We start from the raw sequence: 16,155 nt of genomic DNA, 5'->3' as shown, positions 1-16,155 counted from the left end.
TCCCAGGCCTCCCTCCTCCCCTCTCAGATCCTTCAGATAACCCCTTCCTCTCCCCTCAGGCCTCCCTGAATACTTCAAATCACAAGTTGGATGAAGAATTGTGCCAGACACTCACTCAGCGTTATGTGAGTGTCATGAATCGGCTGCAGAGCCTGGGTTACAATGGGCGGGTCCACCCAGGGCTGACGGAGCAGTTGGTTAATGCTTATGGTATCCTGAGGGAACGGCCTGAGCTGGCAGCCTCTGAAGGCGGCTGTTATACCATGGACTTCCTCCAGCGGGTGGTCACAGAGACGGTACCCCCCAGCATGCTCAATGATGCTCTTCTGCTTCTCTCCTGCCTCAACCAACTCTCCCAAGATGATGGCAAGCCTATGTTCATCTGGTGACTGAGATCTGCTAAACTCACGCTGGTGAACTACCTGTTATTTTGTGCTTCCTTCAAATCGAATTTTCTGCTCTTCAGATTGAGGAAACCACCCCTGGGCATGGCCACTTAACCACGGGCAAGGTCCTTCCTATCCCACCCCAGGTTCCCCACATACCAAGCAAAGCTATTAAAGCTATTAATTGCTAGGGAAGGAATCAGTACTCTTGGGCTTTGGGTACCCAAATTCTCAATGGGGGAAGGTAAAGAAGGCATTGATAAAGTTACCAGCTGTCTCTCTCACCATCCTCTCAGGGCTTGACAATGGGATGGGCTTCAGTATTTAAAAGGTTTTTTTCCCCAAAGGTGCCTTTTATACCATTTTATGCCTAACTAAACCCCACAAAGCCCCAGGCTGGGGGATGTTGGCAGGATGGGGAAGAGAAGAAATAAATGTCTTTATGTCCTCTTAGGTTTTGGTTAAAATTCTGAAGTGATAAAGAGAATTTTTTACTGATTGTATTACCCAGAATCTAGGGGAGACAATAGTGTTACTTTTACACTTTTTCTTTCTTTCTCTCTTCTTTCCTCTTTTCTTTGGGAGATATCACATAGGATGACAGTAATAAATAGTGAAAAAAGAGGCAGATGTGGGAAAAATAGTTTTGAGTTCCAGCTTTGAATATCATTAACTGTAATTGGGGGAAAGTCAACTTTTTCTAGGCCCAATTTTCCTTATCTGTGAAATAAGAAAAATAATACTTGTTACATCCAAAAATATGTTCTGCTATAAAGTGTAAGATGTTCCTATTGCTTAGTAAAGAGTGAATTGAAGAACTAGACTTTGATTTCCTAACCTAGAGAGAACTTGAATTGACAGGGTCCAAACTCATAAGAAACAAAGAATAATGATTGTTCCATTGTCCTTCTAAAAGTTTTGAGGACAGGGATGGAGTATCACTTGGGGTAAAGGGGAAGACAGATAAACTCATCACCAACAATGGGTTTTAGATTTCAGTTTAACAAAGGATAGTCTGGATTTAGGCTAGAATTCTAGCCCCTACTTGAGGCTCAGAGAATCACAGTTGCCTGGACTGCTTAGGATAAGACAGATTAGTTAATTAGTAGAGATAATATTTTTAAACACTTTCAGTTATCTTTTATTTTTGAGTTGATGTTTTTCTCCTCAAAAAAAGATTCTTAATGAAATCAAGGTGGCTCTATGAGAGACAGATGAGTTACAGGGAACTATAGATATCAGTGATGAACACATGGTGGTACTGCATCCCCCCCAACTGGTACAGAGTGAGCTCCTTCAGTAGCAGATCCTTTAGTTAGAAAGCAGGGCCCAGCACTTAGTGGGTACCACAAAGTGAGCAGGTCCTTTTCTGCAGACTTGTGTTGGGATCTTTTATAGAAATACATTGCAATAGACTGATCTGGTAGTAAAGGGCCTTTATCTGGATTCTAGAGGAATAAAAAGGGGGACAGAAAAGATATTTTCGAGTCTGAATAAATAAGACTTAGAAACAAATGGAAATTTAGGTCTAAAGATCAGGCCTGAAAATTTGGCTAAGGGAAGGCCCTAGAGAGATCATATGATCTCTCCCTCAACCTCCACAGCTCTTTGTTTATTCATCTCAGTATTCTGTCCTCTATACCTGTTTGTATAGTTCTGTTTCTTACCCAGTTCTTAAAAACTTCCTGAGGTCAAGAACAGTCATTTATATACCCCCTAGAGTTGTGCACTATGGCAAATCTCAATAAACATCTGTAAAAAAAAAAAAAAAAAAAAAAAAAAAAAAAAACGAAAATTAACTGAGGTCAAATTTGTAAATAATTCACTCCAGTCAGTTTAGCCTGGCTAGGTTATTTAACTTTTGGGGTGGAGCTGCATTTGGATGCTTGAGGCGTATGCTAACCTAACCGGTTTCTATTCCTCTTTTTTGTATGCCAAAGGCTGGGACAGATAGTAGATTACAATTGATAAAATTGGGTAGATCAAATTAGTAAAACGTTCAAAACTACCCCAAGGCTGCGTAATTTTCTGACTGAAAGGATGGACCAAAGATTTCTCCCTGGCTACCTCTAATGCAAGTCTCTTCAAAATCTGGCTATTTCGGTCCCAGCCCCCAAAGCCAAAGATCTGCCCGTTTCACAGACTGGCCGATTTCCCAACTAGCTCCTTTTCCTGTCCTCCCTCCACTCTGGCAGCACCCATTCCTGCTTTCTCCCGTTTTTTTCACCTGCTGCTGCATAGAAGGCAGCACTAGAGACCCTCGCCAGTCTTAGTCGCCAGACAGACGAATAACGAAACGGCCGAAAGAGAGAGCCGGCCTTGGAGCCGGCAAGACGCGCTGCGTTCGAGTCCCTTCTAATGAAACGTACTGGGTGACTCTGAGCAAATTTCTTTATCTCAGTGCTCCAGAGACTTTGCTACGATCCTTAAGCTTCAGAGGCGATGCCCTCTTTAATAACGGGAAAGCCCTGCGCCGATGTTTTCTCAGGTCCGGTCAGTTGGGCTGTCTTTCCACCAGAGAAGGTCCCAGCGCGGCAGCAGAGTAGGACTACAGCCCACGGCGATGCTAGTAGGGGTCAGCACAGCACGATCCCTCCCCTCTCACTCCCGGGGGCTGCCTTCCCACAGGCCGCTCTCGAAGCTCTGGGCCGGACCACCGCCCATGGCCCCCCGGCTTCCAGCCTTATCTGGCCGGGGCGGGACCTGCGTGGCCTGAGTCCGGGGGCGGGCTCTCGCACTGTCTTCACTTTCTCTTTCCATTTTCCGGCTTCCGCCGCCACACTCCTCCAAGTTCAGGTAAGGAAAGGGATGTGTCCCCGGGGCCTCCTTCCCGACCCTCATTCCTCTTCCGCTTTGGCCCTCCAATCCCCTTCCTGCAGCCCCCCTCTTCCCTCCTCTCACGCGTTCCACTCCTTGCCTGTCTCTGCTCTCCAGAGTCCCTGGTCACCCTCTCACTCCTCTGCCTTGCGGTCTCCTTTGGACAGATGATCGGCCTTCTACCAGATCCCCCAGCTTGGGGGAAAGATGAAGCCCAGGGGCAGAGCCAAGCCTGGTCCTGAGGAAGGCAGAGCAGCCCCCTTTCCAACGAGAGAAGTGCCTCTCAAGCAGGATCCCCTGGTCCCCTCCTTTCCCAATGCGGGCCCGGAGCCCCGGTGCCCCCCCAGCCAGCTGGCCCCCGGGGCTGGGAGGGTTGCGGTCATCCCCATTCCCCCACCCCGTCCTGCATGTTCTGCACCGCCTGGCCCGGGCCCTGCTCTTCCCTGCCTACTGGGCCCTGGACAGGCTTCTGGTGTGCTGGGTGCCCACTCCCCGCACTCCATTTCCCTTTTTGACTCCCCTCCCGAGGAGACTGTGTCATCTTCTGGTCACCCTGCTAGGAACGTTGGCAGCCCTGCTGCTGCTGATAGCAGCTGTGCCCCTGCTGCTCCTGGGCTTGCTGCTCTGGTTACCTCTTCAGCCTTGTCGCCGCCCTTTCTGCTATCAGCCACCTCCCGGGAATTGGACACCCCCCTCGCCCTGGTGCCCTGCGTCAGATCCCCACAGAAGCTTTGGCTTTCTCACTGCCAACCTCTGCTTGCTGCCTGATGGCCTGGCCCGGTTCAGCAACCTGCAGCATAGCCAGCAGCGGGCAGAGTATGTGGGTACTGCCCTACTCGGGGGAGCCAAAGGGCCAAGCTACGGGGCCACGGGTTCCAGTCCGCCCCAGGCTAGTTCCCTGGTAGGGGAGCTGACGTCAGCCCTGCCTGGTAGCCTGGACTTTGTGTGCCTTCAAGAAACGTTTGACATAAGAGCGGCAAGTAGGCTAGCCAGACGCCTGGCAAGCATCCTAGGCCCTGTGATATACGATGTGGGGACCACCGGCTTCTCTCCAGGGCCTCAGCTCAAACTCTTGGGTAGTGGACTCTTGCTGGTCTCCAGATACCCGGTGCTCAGCGCCCGCTTCCTGCCCTTCCCTAATAGCCGGAGGGAGGATGCACTTGCCTCCAAGGGATTACTCTCGGTTCAGGTAGGCAGTATTCCTAAGGGCCACTTGTGGGTTGAGTCCGGGGGTCAAAGATTGACCCTAGAAGAAATGGCAATGCCCATGGTATTGCAGGTACAGCTGGGCATGCTGGACAAGCGGAGGATTGTGGGCTACCTGCACTGTACCCATCTGCACGCCCCTGAGGTGAGCCAGAACCCCAGGCTAGGATGTCTTTTAGGGAATCCTTTCACTAGACAAATTATCACTAATATATATCAACTGACACAAGAGGCTGGCGCTGGTGAGGGGACTGCTCTTTCTTTAAAATTTCCTCAACTATTGCCCAGTCCTTCATCCCTGGCCCCCAACCCTATCCCATCCTCTGCTAGCACATGGTTTGCTTTTATTATTCTCTACCTTTTATGGCTGAGGCCATGGCCATCTTTGCCCCACTGACCTAACAGTTTCCATCTCTCCAAGCCCAACCCTTCCCCCTGCTCTTATTTCCTCCATGGCCTCTCTGTTGGCCAGCATTCATAGGCGACTCATGGTTCCCTTGACCTCCCCATCCCCACCGCCTAGTTTCCAGATTCACAGGGTTGGGAGGGAAGGGAGGGAAAGGGCAGCAGATACCCTAGCCCATTCCCTACCTTCCTCAGAGGACTGGGCCATTCGCTGTGAGCAACTTTCACTTCTGCTGGGCTGGGCTGAGCAGTTTGAAGCACAGAGTGACAAGAATGATGATGCTGTTGCTTTCAGTGTGCTCATGGGTGACCTCAATTTTGACAACTGTTCCCCAGGTATGGGACAAAGGCCAAGGGAGGAAGGGGGGAAAGTAGTTAGCCCTCTACTAACCAAGCTGCTGTTCCTTTCCCTCCCTTCTCTCTGAAAGATGATGCCCGGGAACAAGAGCATGAACTGTTCACCCACTTCACAGATCCTTGTAGGTTGGGACCAGGTCAGGAGCAGCCCTGGGCCATAGGTAGGAGCAGCCAAGGTCTGGATCACCATTCCCTATCCACCCCAGCAGGAGAATCTTAGAATGAGACATCGTTCCCTTCAGCAATAAAAATATCCCTGGACAGGGAATCGGAGTCCCCGCACTTTCTGTCCTGGAGCCCCAGACTTATCCTTCCTTCCCCTGGCCCTGAGGGGACAAAGGAAAGCAAGATGTGCTCTGGATCTCACATTTCTTCCTGGTCCCCAGGAACCCTGCTGAGTTTCCCGACGCTACACTGCCCAGTGGCCTGCTGTCCTGTGAAGCTGAGAAGGCAAGTGTCCCTGAGACGGGGTTTGGATGCTATAGCACCACTTCTTCCCTAATAATACCAGCCTTTCCTTTCTTTATTCCTCTAGTGCTCTGGAACAAGAGGATGGGCGACATATATACCTTGCAGGTCCTCCCACTGGGAGCCTCCCCCCGGGGTCCTGGCAAGGCAGAAGAATAGACTACATCTTATATCGGAGACAGCCTCATAGCTTTCTCATCCCCGTAAGTGCCACATGGAGTGGAGAGCTAGCAATTTGAGGGACAGGAATGAGAACACTCAATTTTTCATTTACATTGGGGCCATGGGGGAGTTGGATCTGAGGGTCTGTGGGAGGGAGGAAGAAGGGGGATCTTCCCTCATGTAGAATTCCCTCCCCTATCCCACAGGCTGTAGAGCAAGTGACTTTTAGCACTGGTCTGGCGGGCCTGACTGACCATCTAGCTGTAGGACTACGACTCAGGGTGACCACAGAGCCCAGGACAATGTCAGACCGGGGCAACGCCAACACTGAACAATGAAAGCAGCAAACTGTGACCGTGGCTTCTCCCCGGCCCTACCCCTGTGGCATGGGGGCAACTTCAGGGATCTTTATTGTTGCCCTAGCAGGGTGCTCACCACCCCCCCTCACCCTTCACACACCCTCTTGTGCCTGTCGATACTCGTAGACGCTGCCTCGTTCAGGAAAGCAGATTGAATGGGGTGGGGAGCCAGGGGCAGGGGCTGGCTCCTCAGGGTCCCCGTACCCACCTCCGCCAGGTGTCTTCAGGCAGAAGGCATCCTGAAGTGACAGAGAAGAAAAGATGACCCTCCTTTCCCACTGTTTTATTCCAGTGGCTCCTTTTTTATACTCTTCCCTTTCCTCAATGGAGCCAAATTAAACAATGAACACCAGCAATCCAGAGTTCCAAAGCTCACTTTGTAAGTGGTTGGAGATGTTTGGGGAGAGGTTCCCTGAATCTCTGGGGCTTTGTTGGAGTACTGAACATCCTTCCCTCCCTACCTCTTGAGTTCCTTACCCCAGGATACACGGTCACCGATGTTTTTCCCCCCAGACTGATGGTCCGTCCATCTTTTCGGATTAACAAATTGAGTCCAGGGGCTCCGGGTTCTCCCCCTGAAAAAACCACAACAGAATCAGTTCTTGAAATCATAACAATCTTTTGTCGTACCTGGGCTGACTGCAAAATATGACCTTGGTTCTCTCCTGGCCCCTCCCCTTTAGTATGCCCTTTGGTCAGCCCAGAAAGATCCCAATTGTAAAGAATTATTCCAAGTAGAATAAAACTGTAGAATTTGTTTGGGAGGATGGGGTGGTCAATGTGAAGGAAGGAGGTTGGGAAGGGGGTGTCTCACCAAGGAGTCCATAGGGCCGGAAGGCTCGGCGCTCAGTCAGGACAGATAGTACGGCTTCTTCTCGGAAAAGAAGCTCTCTTATCACTCCATCCCCACCTCGGAAACGGCCCTTTCCTCCTGAGCCTTCCCGCAGCTCAAATCGACGCAGAATCACAGGGTACCTGGGGGAACAGAAGGGCTCAATGTGGTTCCCCCTCTTCCCCACCTCCTGAGGGCAGTTGCCCCTGACTCGCACACTCACCGACTCTCCAGAATCTCGGGGTCAGTGATGCGGGTGTTGGTCATGTGGCTGTGGACTCCGCTGCGCCCGTGCCAGCCTGGTCCTGCCCCTGCACCCCCTGCCACCGTCTCATAGTAGCCCATGTGGGCATTCCCCAGAGTCACATTGTTCATGCAGCCCTGAGGAATGGGGAAGGGAGGCTGGTGTGAGAGCGCGCCACAGACACCCAGCCCTTCCATCCCTGAACCTCTCCCAGACCTGAGAAGCAGCACAGGCTCCAAAGGCGGCCAGGATGACGTCCACTACCCGTTGGGAGGTCAGCACGTTGCCTCCAACCACAGCTGCATCTGGAGATGGATCCAGAATGGAGCCCTGCGGGATCACCACCTGAACTGGAGCCAGACAGCCCTAGGGGTTGGAGAGAGGGAGCAAAAGAGCTTGATAAATAGGGAGTGCCCCCGACGTGGTGCAGAGGATGGGACGGGGGGACCCACCTGATTCAGAGGGATATCCTGGCCCACCAAACAGCGCAAGCAGTAGATGAGAGCTGACAGTGTGATGGCTCGGGGAGCATTCAGGTTGCCGAACACCTCTGGGCCTGTGCCACTAAAGTCAAAGATGGCGCTGCCCTGGAGCCAGAGAACTGTGTATCAGCTGAGACCCTCGCCAGAAGCCCACCCCAGGCCTAGCCAGGGCGCAAATCACGCTCCCATCCTATCTCTCCCTCCATGATGGTCCTACCTGTACCGGATTGAGCTTCACCAGAAGATGGATGGGCGAGCCGTCATCCATGTGATCCTGCGCACTCACCTCCAGGGGCAGCCCTTGGGCCTGCCGAGCTTCCCCAAAGGCCCGGAGCATCTCCCGGACAGCCAGCTCCGCGTTAGCCTAGGGAAGCAGACACTTAGGGATGCTTTCCAAGCCTAGGGAAGCAGACACTCAGATGCTTTCCACAGCAGACTTAGCCGGTTCCTGGCAGGTTCTGCGACCCAGCTTCTGCTAAGGTTCTGCTCCCTCTTCTTCTCCCCCAGCTCTACAGAGCTTAGCATTCCCCTGCCTTCTCTCCCAAGGCCCAGCACTCTCTACAGGAGCACAGGGAAGTTTTGTAGAATGTAAATGGACAGCACACAGCTCAAGGCCTGCTCTCACCTGAATGTGGGCCATGTAAGCCTGCACCACATCTAGTCCATACTGCCCGATCAGCTCCCCTACCAGCTGGATCCCCTTCTGATTGGCTGCCACCTGGGCCCGGAGGTCAGACAGGTTGTCATGGAGATTTCGGGTACCACTGCAGCCAGGAATCTTTCCTGGAGCCCTTAGGACTTCTGTCACAGCTGGTGGAGTACAAGAGGAGGGAAAGGATCACTGGCTGATGTTTTCTTTCACCCCTTCTTCGCCAGTTCCCCAGCTTCTCTAGACCATGTGCCTAAGCTCCCTTCTGACTAGTGTTCTCCAAGTGGTCCTTGGAGTCCCCTCTCCACCTCCCCTTCCCTCCTCACCCTCCTCCTGGAAGACGCCCCTCTGAACCAGCTTGAAGGACAAAAAGACGGCCCCTTCTTGTTGTAGCGCTGTGGAGTGGGGGGGCATGGAGCCTGGTGTGATGCCCCCTATGTCAGCATGATGCCCTCGGCTCGCCACATAGAACACAGGGCGGGGCTGACCAGGCCAGAACACCTACAGCAGCACAATTGAGGAATAAGTGAAGCAGGAAGGGGGCAGAATCATAGTCAGACTTAGAGCTGAAGGAAGACTTCAGGGGTCACCAAATGCAAGCTCTCGTTTTATAGAGGAAGACTCTGGGGACCAGAGGTTAAGTGAATTACACAAATCTTAGAGGCAGACCTTGGACCTCCTAGGGCATCAGGTCCTCCAAAATCAGTCCATCAAGGGCCAGGTGTCCACTTCACCCTATGGTGATGACCCTGATTTGTCTCCCCTCATCTATCCCCCCATCCCACAACTACCTCCCCCCTCACCGGAGTGATGACTGTCAGATCTGGCAGGTGGCTGCCCCCTGCTCTCGGGTGGTTGCTCAGAATTACATCCCCAGGCTGTAGATCCTCACCCAAATGACTGATCTGTAAGCACAAGGCCCAGGGAGAGGGGTTAGTGAAGGTAAGAGTTGATGGGATTTAATAGTAATGGGGAAAGGCCAAGTAACTGAGACAAGTAGCTGTACAATCCTTATCTCCATCACAGGGATGGGAGATTGGGAATGGGGGCTAGGGGCCAAAGGAGAAGGGAGAAGAATGGGGTCTGTTCAGACCTGAAACTGCACAGTTTCTTGCATGGCACCAAGATGCACAGGAATGTGGGGTGCATTGGAGACCAGGCCTCCATCAGGCCCAAAGAGAGCACAGGAAAAGTCCAGTCGTTCTTTGATGTTTGTGGAGATGGCTGTACGCTGCAGGATGCGCCCCATCTGCTCTGAGAGGGGAGGCAGAGTTATTTGAACTATCTGACCCCCTACTATCTTCATTCCACTGTGACTCCCATCACAAAATGAACCCACAAGAGCATTAGAATGCATCCAGCTTAACCTTCATCTAGAGTAGGAACTCCCTGGATAGTATCATCCAGCCTTTATTTAAATATAACTCACTATCTTCCAAACTAGCTCATTGTGTTGTGACAGTTCTGATGGTCAAGTTTTCCCATTATTTCCTCCTGCTGAGCAAATACCCTCTTCCCTGTAGCTTTATCTCCTCTACCCCGACACCCTTCATCACCTGTTCTTAATTCTGCCTCTTGAGACCAAGAAAAAGCCTGATCCCTCCTGGGTACCTGACAACAGTTTTAATGTTCTACAAATAAAACAAAGGAAAGCCCTCATGAGTGGAAATTACAGGCTCCAAATTGTATTAGCTCAATATCTGCATAAAATTACGCCTAAGTGTGCCATTGAATGGGGACCAACTCAAGGGTGGGTGTACATGCACACTTTTCTGGTATGTAGCTTCCTCCAGCCACAACTCTAATGAGATAGGAGTTCCAAAACAGGTCACAACTGGGTGGCCCTGGCAAAGAAACAGTGCCAGGATGTTCCTGGCACAAAAAGGGCCCTGAATCATTGTTCAATCAAGATCAAGTAATCAGAAACTCAGACAGGAGAGCCAGAGTCAGATATGTTAGGCAACATCTCCAAAAAAAGCAGGATAAAAGCCAGGAGCCAAATAAAAGGCTTAAAAGAAGGAGCAAGAAATGGGGTCCAAGGCTTGGTCATAGTAGCTTAAACAAAGAGATTTCTCAACTTGCTGCTAGCAGGCTGTTCATCTGGGCCCTGAAGCTTGGGTAATGACATTTTACCAGCTAAAGGTCTCCACCCATTCTGGAGAATGAACATATTAAGTTGACATCAGCTAGATCTTCTTTGGAACTACATCCTTTCAATTCTGCCAAGTACTAGAAACCATCCCTATCTTAGTTGTCTAATATTAGTAAAAGGGGCAGTCATCAGCAGGATGATTTCAGAAAGGCCTAGAGAGACTTGCATGATGCTGAGTGAAATGAGCAGGATCAACAATACTATAATGATGATCAATTCTGATGGACGTGGCCATCTTCAGCAATGAGATGAACCAAATCAGTTCCAATAGAGCAGTAATGAACTGAACCAGCTACACCCAGCGAAAGATGACTATGAACCCCTACATAGAATTCCCAATCTCTCTATTTTTGTCCACTTACATTTTTTATTTTCTTTACAGGCTAATTGTACACTATTTCAAAGTCTGATACTTTTTGTACAGCAAAATAACTGTATGGACAAGTATATATATAGTGTGTTTAACTTATACTTCAACATATTTAACATGTATTGGTCAACCTGCCATCTGGGGAAAGGGAAGGGAAAGTTGGAACAAAAGGTTTTGTAATTTGTCAATACTGAAAAATTACCCATGCACATATCTTGTAAATAAAAAGCTATAATAAAAAAAAAAACCCTAGTCTGCCCACAAAAATAAAGGGGGGGAGGGCAGCCATGAATCCAGCAGCTCTGGTGCATCTAGGTCTGGAGTATAGAGCACAGCACAGCAAGGGCTAATAAAACAATGAGGTGAATATATATGAAGGCAGAAAAATAGGCAGGTCACCTGCTCCAATAGATCTGGGATTTCATGGATGGAAGTCCTTCCTCCAACAGCAACATTGTTCTCATTCTGTGAAACATATCTATGTATTCCTAATTATATGTCACAGAAGGTTCACCCAACTTGGTGAGGGTATTCCTTTTGACATTGTACAGATATCAGTGAAAAACATGAACTGTTCATTGTTTATCCCTTCTTCTCCCTAGATGAATAGGCCTTTTTTATTTCCATTATATATTTCTCAGATAGCAGTCATTTATCACATCTATAAAATTCTTAGATTGCAATGTTCTGAAACCAACTCAAGTCTACCTGGTATTTCCTTTTGAACTTAAATTCTTCAGACACTTTAGTATTCTGCCACTTATCACTACCAAAAGAATATTGGTATTTAAAGGGAAGACATTTGTTTCAGGGAGAAAGAGAGTTATTAAAAAAAAAAACTGCCTGACTTCCCACAAGCATTCCAGCCTATACTCCTATCCATTGTGAGTTCAGCTTATTGCTCCTTTAAAACGTCTGCCCAAGATACGTAGTTTGGGCAATAGGAATTCTTCATCCAAGCAGATTTTCCTGTGTGAATCATTATACCAAACTTTTAAAAATAATTATATATCTCACTGAAGAGATTCCTCAGTTTTCTAGCAGCTTGATGCAATTCACTGACATTCAGATATGTTTTATGGGTAATATCCCAGATTTTTCCCCACACCGTTACCAACTTCCCTCTTTTCAGAGATCTTGAGAACTGATCTCTTAGTACTTTTCTATGCATATGAGGTCTGGTCCCACTGCTTCTCAACTTTATTTTCTTCCTGGTTATTTCTGCTTCCTTATGCAGTACATCTGGGACTATGTCCAAATGTTCCACTGTCCTTGACAGGGAAAATGTTTTGTTAGAGAGATCTTGACAGTGCACTTTTCATCCATTTGTTGATCTCCTTCCAGTTTCATCTTTAAAAACCTTTGAGATGATTTTGCTTAGTTAAGTCCCTTACCAATATATCTTTCCCTGACCTTGCTTCTTGCTCTATTTTGGGAAAATGTCACCCATAATATTATACTATTCTGCTCTGTAAAGTTTTTGAAAAACAAGTTAATATTCTCAGTCAGTGCTGTCCTTGGCTTCCATCTCTCTTTCTGCATAACAAAAAGAGCAAGTAGATATTGACTGAAAAAATATCCAGGTTCTTTTGGTCTGTTCTTTATAGCAATTAAAACCCTTTAGGAAATCGTTGTCATCTGTGTTGGTGTCCATTCCTCTACCTCTCTCCTACTTTCCACCTCTTCTGAGCATCACTAGTTTTATCATGTCAAGAAGGGTTTATTTTAGCTGCCCACCACATTTATGATTTGTTTTTTCTCATTTGGACTTTTCTGTCATGAGAATGAAATGAGATATTTAAGAGCTTAGCCCATAGGAGGTGCTTAATAAATGTTTGTTCTCTTCCCACATATTATGTTGATATTTGGATTGGATCTTTTCCCCCAGTGAGTTGGTAGTCTGCCTAAAGACAGCCAGCTGATACAGGAATAACTTGTGCATCAGTGACAAGGCACTTTGTCAGTTAGAATATTGATTTAGGGGCAGCTAGGTGGCGCAGCGGATAGAGAACCAGCCTTAAAGTCAGGGGGACCTGAGTTCAAATCCAGCCTCAGACACTTAACACTTCCTAGCTGCGTGACCCTGAGCAACTCACTTAAACCTAACTGCCCCAGCAAAAATAAAGAAATTAGAAAGAGAGATTTAACTTTTGTGATATTATTTGATACTTATTACATATAATATCTTCCATTTCTTTTCTCAAAGAAAGTATTAATAAGCATACAAGAGAGGCTCTTTTGGCCTCTGAACTATAATTTTCAACCTAAATTTTTTTCTTTTGCCTTCTTCCCCTCCAACCAACTTTGGATTGAAGTTACCAAGTATCCAAGGATATGTTAAGTTCACTTAGGGAATACTTTGTAGCTTTTTTCTATCTTTTTATTCTCTTTAACAGATGCTGACAGAGAAGCTAAATTATTTTCTCAGGGGTTTTTCTGCAAATATTTAACCTAAATGTCAAAATACAAAATGACCAAATGTCCCATGAAATATTTCTTGCAGCTTTTGGACAAACAACAAAACCAACTTGTATCTGATTTTCCAAGAAGGACCTTTGCATTTACTGGGCGTATGAGCAAGAAACATCTGCCCTCTAGTTGTACTAGATATAAAACTAAATCATAAAGCAGCAGTCATCAAAACCATTTGGTACTGGCTAAGAAACAGAGTAGTTGATCAGTGGAATAAGTGAGGCTCAAAAGACACAATAATCAATGACTATAGTAATCTAGTGCTTGATGAACCCAAAGATCCCAGCTTCTGGGATAAGAACTCACTATTTAACTGCTGGGAAAATTGGAAACTAGTATGGCAGAAATTAGGTATTGACTAACACCTAATGGCATATACCAAAATAGCATCAAAATGGATCCATGATTTTGAAAAGAGTGATATTATAAGCAAATTAAAATAACAAAAGATAGTTTACCTCTCAGATCTGTGGAGAAGGAAGGAATTTGTGGCCAAAGAAGAACTAGAGTTCTATACACAAAATAGATAATTTTGATTATATTAAGTTAAAAAGTTTTTGTACAAACATAACCAATGCAGACAAGATTAGAAGGAAAAAAATTAACTGGGAAAAAAATTTTCACATTAAAAGGTTCTGATAAAGGCCTCATTTTTAAAATATAGAGAGAATTGACTCATTTATAAGAATTCTAGCCATTCTCCAATTGAGAAATGATCAAAGGATATGAACAGACAATTTTCAGATGAAGAAATTGAAACTATTTGTAGTCATATGAAAAGGTACTCTAAATCACTATTGATCAGAGAAAAGCAAATTAAAACAACACTACACACCTCTCAGATTGGCTAAGATGACAGAAAAAGCTAATAATGATTATTGGAAGGGATATGGGACAACTGGGACATTGATATATTGTTGATGGAGTTGTGAATTGATTCAATCATTCTGGAGGATAATTTGGAACTATGCTCAAAGTCATACTTTATGTATATCATTTGATCCAGCAATATCTCTACTGGGTTTGTATCCCAAAGAGATCCTAAAGGAGGGAAAGGGATCCACATATGCAAAGATGTTTGTGGCAGCCCTCTCTGTAGTGGCAAGAGACTGGACACTGACTGGATGCCCATCAGCTGGAGAATGGCTGGATATATTATGGAATATTATTGTTCTATAAGAAACAATCAGCAGGATGATTTCAGAGGCCTGGAGAGACTTACATGAACTGATGCTAAGTGAAGTAAGTAGAACCAGGAGATCATTATACACGGCAACAGCAAGATTATACGATGATCAATTCTGATGAACGTGGCTCTTTTCAACAATGAGATGATTCAGGCCAGTTCCAATGATCTTGTGATGAAGAGAGCCATCTATAGAGAGAGGACTGTGTGGACTGAGTGAGGATCACAACATAGCATTTTCACTCTTTTTGTTGTTGTTTGCTTGCTTTTTGTTTTCTTTCTCATTTTTTTTCCTTTTTGATCTGATTTTTCTTGTGTAGCATAGTAATTGTGGAAATATGTATAGAAGAATTGCACGTGTTTAACATATATTGGATTACTTGCCGTCTAGGGAAAAGGGTGGAGAGGAAGGAATAAAAATTTGGAACACAAAGTTTTGCAAGGATGAATATTGAAAATTATCTATATATATGTTTGGAAAATAAAAAAGCTTTAATTAAAAAAAAGAAACATCTGCCTTTTCATTTGAGTGAGAATTGTTTCATTCTTTATTCCTAGTCCCCAGTACAGCTCTGGCACATGGTAGGTGCTTAATAAATACTTGTTGATGATTGATTGATTGCCTTGATGGCATCAAATAAGTCAATGAACTGCTCGTATGTCTGATTCTAGAGACAACCAGGAAACTTTTTATCCAAAGCCACACACCTCCTTGTAATTCCATTGCAATATGCTAAATAGAATAAAAACCACCAGTGTCAACCAGACACCCAAATCCTAACATGATAGGGAATATGGTAGATTTAGTTTTGTCAGGAACATAAAAGATAATTATCCTGAATCACTAGACCCAGCCATAAGGAATATTCGTTGATAGGTACTTGCTACCCTCAGTCTTACCTAGAACCCTGAATTGCTCCCACTGAGACAATTCTATGTCCAGAAAGTGGCCATAAGTCCCTGAGTTCACCAGACCCTGGATTAAGCATTCCCAGATTCCTATTAATTCAGTTCAAGATGTCAGAACAGATGAAGTGGACTTGGAGAAAGGAAAAAAGTTTGGTGTTAATGAAAGCCCTCTCAATGAAGAATCTTTAGGCTTCCCTACTTCTCTGGATGACTGGTCAGCAACTTGAAAAAGTAGCAGCCTGGCAGACTTGGGTTGCCAAGGAGCTGAATGACCCCATCTACATTGGTACAAGGATAGAACAGGCTAGATGGAACCCATGAGTTTATATTGTCAATCCAGGCATATATTTAGGTACTTCCTGATAGGAGATCTACTGTGATCTTGCAAGGCCTCCTTCAACTTTACCCCTAACATTGGTCCAAGATCAGCTTCTGATGTCCCTTCACAGGATGTGAAATGGCCTTCTTCTGGAGTCTTGTTGTCCTTTGGATCCTGTCTCTGACTCAAGATTCCCAACTTAAATAAGATGATACTACATTGGTGATGGAGTTCAGACCTGAATCTGGACTTAGTCATTAAAAAAGGAAACAGGAACACCCCATACCAAGATAAGGTCTAAATGGGTATATGATTTAGATGTAAAGAGTGATAATATAAGCAAATAAGGAAAGCAAAGGATAGTCTACTGGTCAGATCTT

At 46.4% G+C, this 16,155-nt stretch overlaps 3 protein-coding genes and 1 long non-coding RNA gene across 7 annotated transcripts in view; 2 read left to right on the top strand and 2 right to left on the bottom strand.

Moving 5' to 3' along the window:
* Nucleotides 1-839, top strand: part of SPATC1 (spermatogenesis and centriole associated 1) — a 112,740-nt gene extending 111,901 nt beyond the window's left edge. For all 3 annotated transcript variants that reach the window (XM_051971335.1, XM_051971337.1, XM_051971336.1), the window contains one exon: nt 60-839. In XM_051971335.1, the coding sequence (XP_051827295.1) occupies nt 60-389 (330 nt within the window). In that variant the 3' untranslated portion in view covers nt 390-839. The remainder of the gene's footprint in view (nt 1-59) is intronic.
* Nucleotides 840-1,501: 662 nt separating this feature from the next.
* LOC127544626 (uncharacterized) lies at nt 1,502-2,940 on the bottom strand. The gene is made up of 2 exons (XR_007949488.1): nt 2,614-2,940; nt 1,502-2,138 (listed from the first exon to the last, which is right to left on the bottom strand). It is a non-coding gene; the product is annotated as an uncharacterized LOC127544626 (long non-coding RNA).
* Nucleotides 2,941-3,096: 156 nt separating this feature from the next.
* Nucleotides 3,097-6,149, top strand: LOC127544625 (sphingomyelin phosphodiesterase 5-like). The gene is made up of 8 exons (XM_051971338.1): nt 3,097-3,182; nt 3,321-4,392; nt 4,483-4,555; nt 5,010-5,150; nt 5,243-5,332; nt 5,558-5,621; nt 5,707-5,842; nt 6,008-6,149. Exons 2-8 carry the CDS (start codon nt 3,520-3,522, stop codon nt 6,137-6,139), a joined length of 1,509 nt encoding a protein of 502 aa, XP_051827298.1. The 5' UTR covers nt 3,097-3,182; nt 3,321-3,519; the 3' UTR covers nt 6,140-6,149.
* A 3-nt stretch (nt 6,150-6,152) lies between these two features.
* Nucleotides 6,153-16,155, bottom strand: part of OPLAH (5-oxoprolinase, ATP-hydrolysing) — a 46,517-nt gene continuing 36,514 nt past the window's right edge. For both annotated transcript variants that reach the window (XM_051971333.1, XM_051971334.1), the window contains exons 17-27: nt 9,461-9,621; nt 9,171-9,272; nt 8,694-8,868; nt 8,344-8,528; nt 7,936-8,082; nt 7,689-7,823; nt 7,453-7,602; nt 7,216-7,373; nt 6,975-7,135; nt 6,638-6,735; nt 6,153-6,399 (exon numbers count right to left, since the gene is read on the bottom strand). In XM_051971333.1, the coding sequence (XP_051827293.1) occupies nt 6,253-6,399; nt 6,638-6,735; nt 6,975-7,135; nt 7,216-7,373; nt 7,453-7,602; nt 7,689-7,823; nt 7,936-8,082; nt 8,344-8,528; nt 8,694-8,868; nt 9,171-9,272; nt 9,461-9,621 (1,619 nt within the window). In that variant the 3' untranslated portion in view covers nt 6,153-6,252. The remainder of the gene's footprint in view (nt 6,400-6,637; nt 6,736-6,974; nt 7,136-7,215; nt 7,374-7,452; nt 7,603-7,688; nt 7,824-7,935; nt 8,083-8,343; nt 8,529-8,693; nt 8,869-9,170; nt 9,273-9,460; nt 9,622-16,155) is intronic.

Source organism: Antechinus flavipes, chromosome 1 (genome assembly GCF_016432865.1).
Source record: "Antechinus flavipes isolate AdamAnt ecotype Samford, QLD, Australia chromosome 1, AdamAnt_v2, whole genome shotgun sequence".
NCBI classification, from domain to species: Eukaryota; Metazoa; Chordata; class Mammalia; order Dasyuromorphia; family Dasyuridae; genus Antechinus; species Antechinus flavipes.
This window is presented reverse-complemented; position numbering and strand designations above follow the sequence as displayed.

What these genes read in the sequence shown, in the direction of transcription:
- LOC127544625 (XM_051971338.1), top strand. Translation starts at nt 3,520, where the DNA reads ATGCGGGCCCGGAGCCCCGGTGCCCCCCCAGCCAGCTGGCCCCCGGGG. An exon ending in CCATCTGCACGCCCCTGAGG is followed by an intron (nt 4,556 to 5,009) that starts TGAGCCAGAACC and finishes TACCTTCCTCAG; the next exon opens with AGGACTGGGCCATTCGCTGT. An exon ending in GGAGCAGCCCTGGGCCATAG is followed by an intron (nt 5,333 to 5,557) that starts GTAGGAGCAGCC and finishes CCTGGTCCCCAG; the next exon opens with GAACCCTGCTGAGTTTCCCG.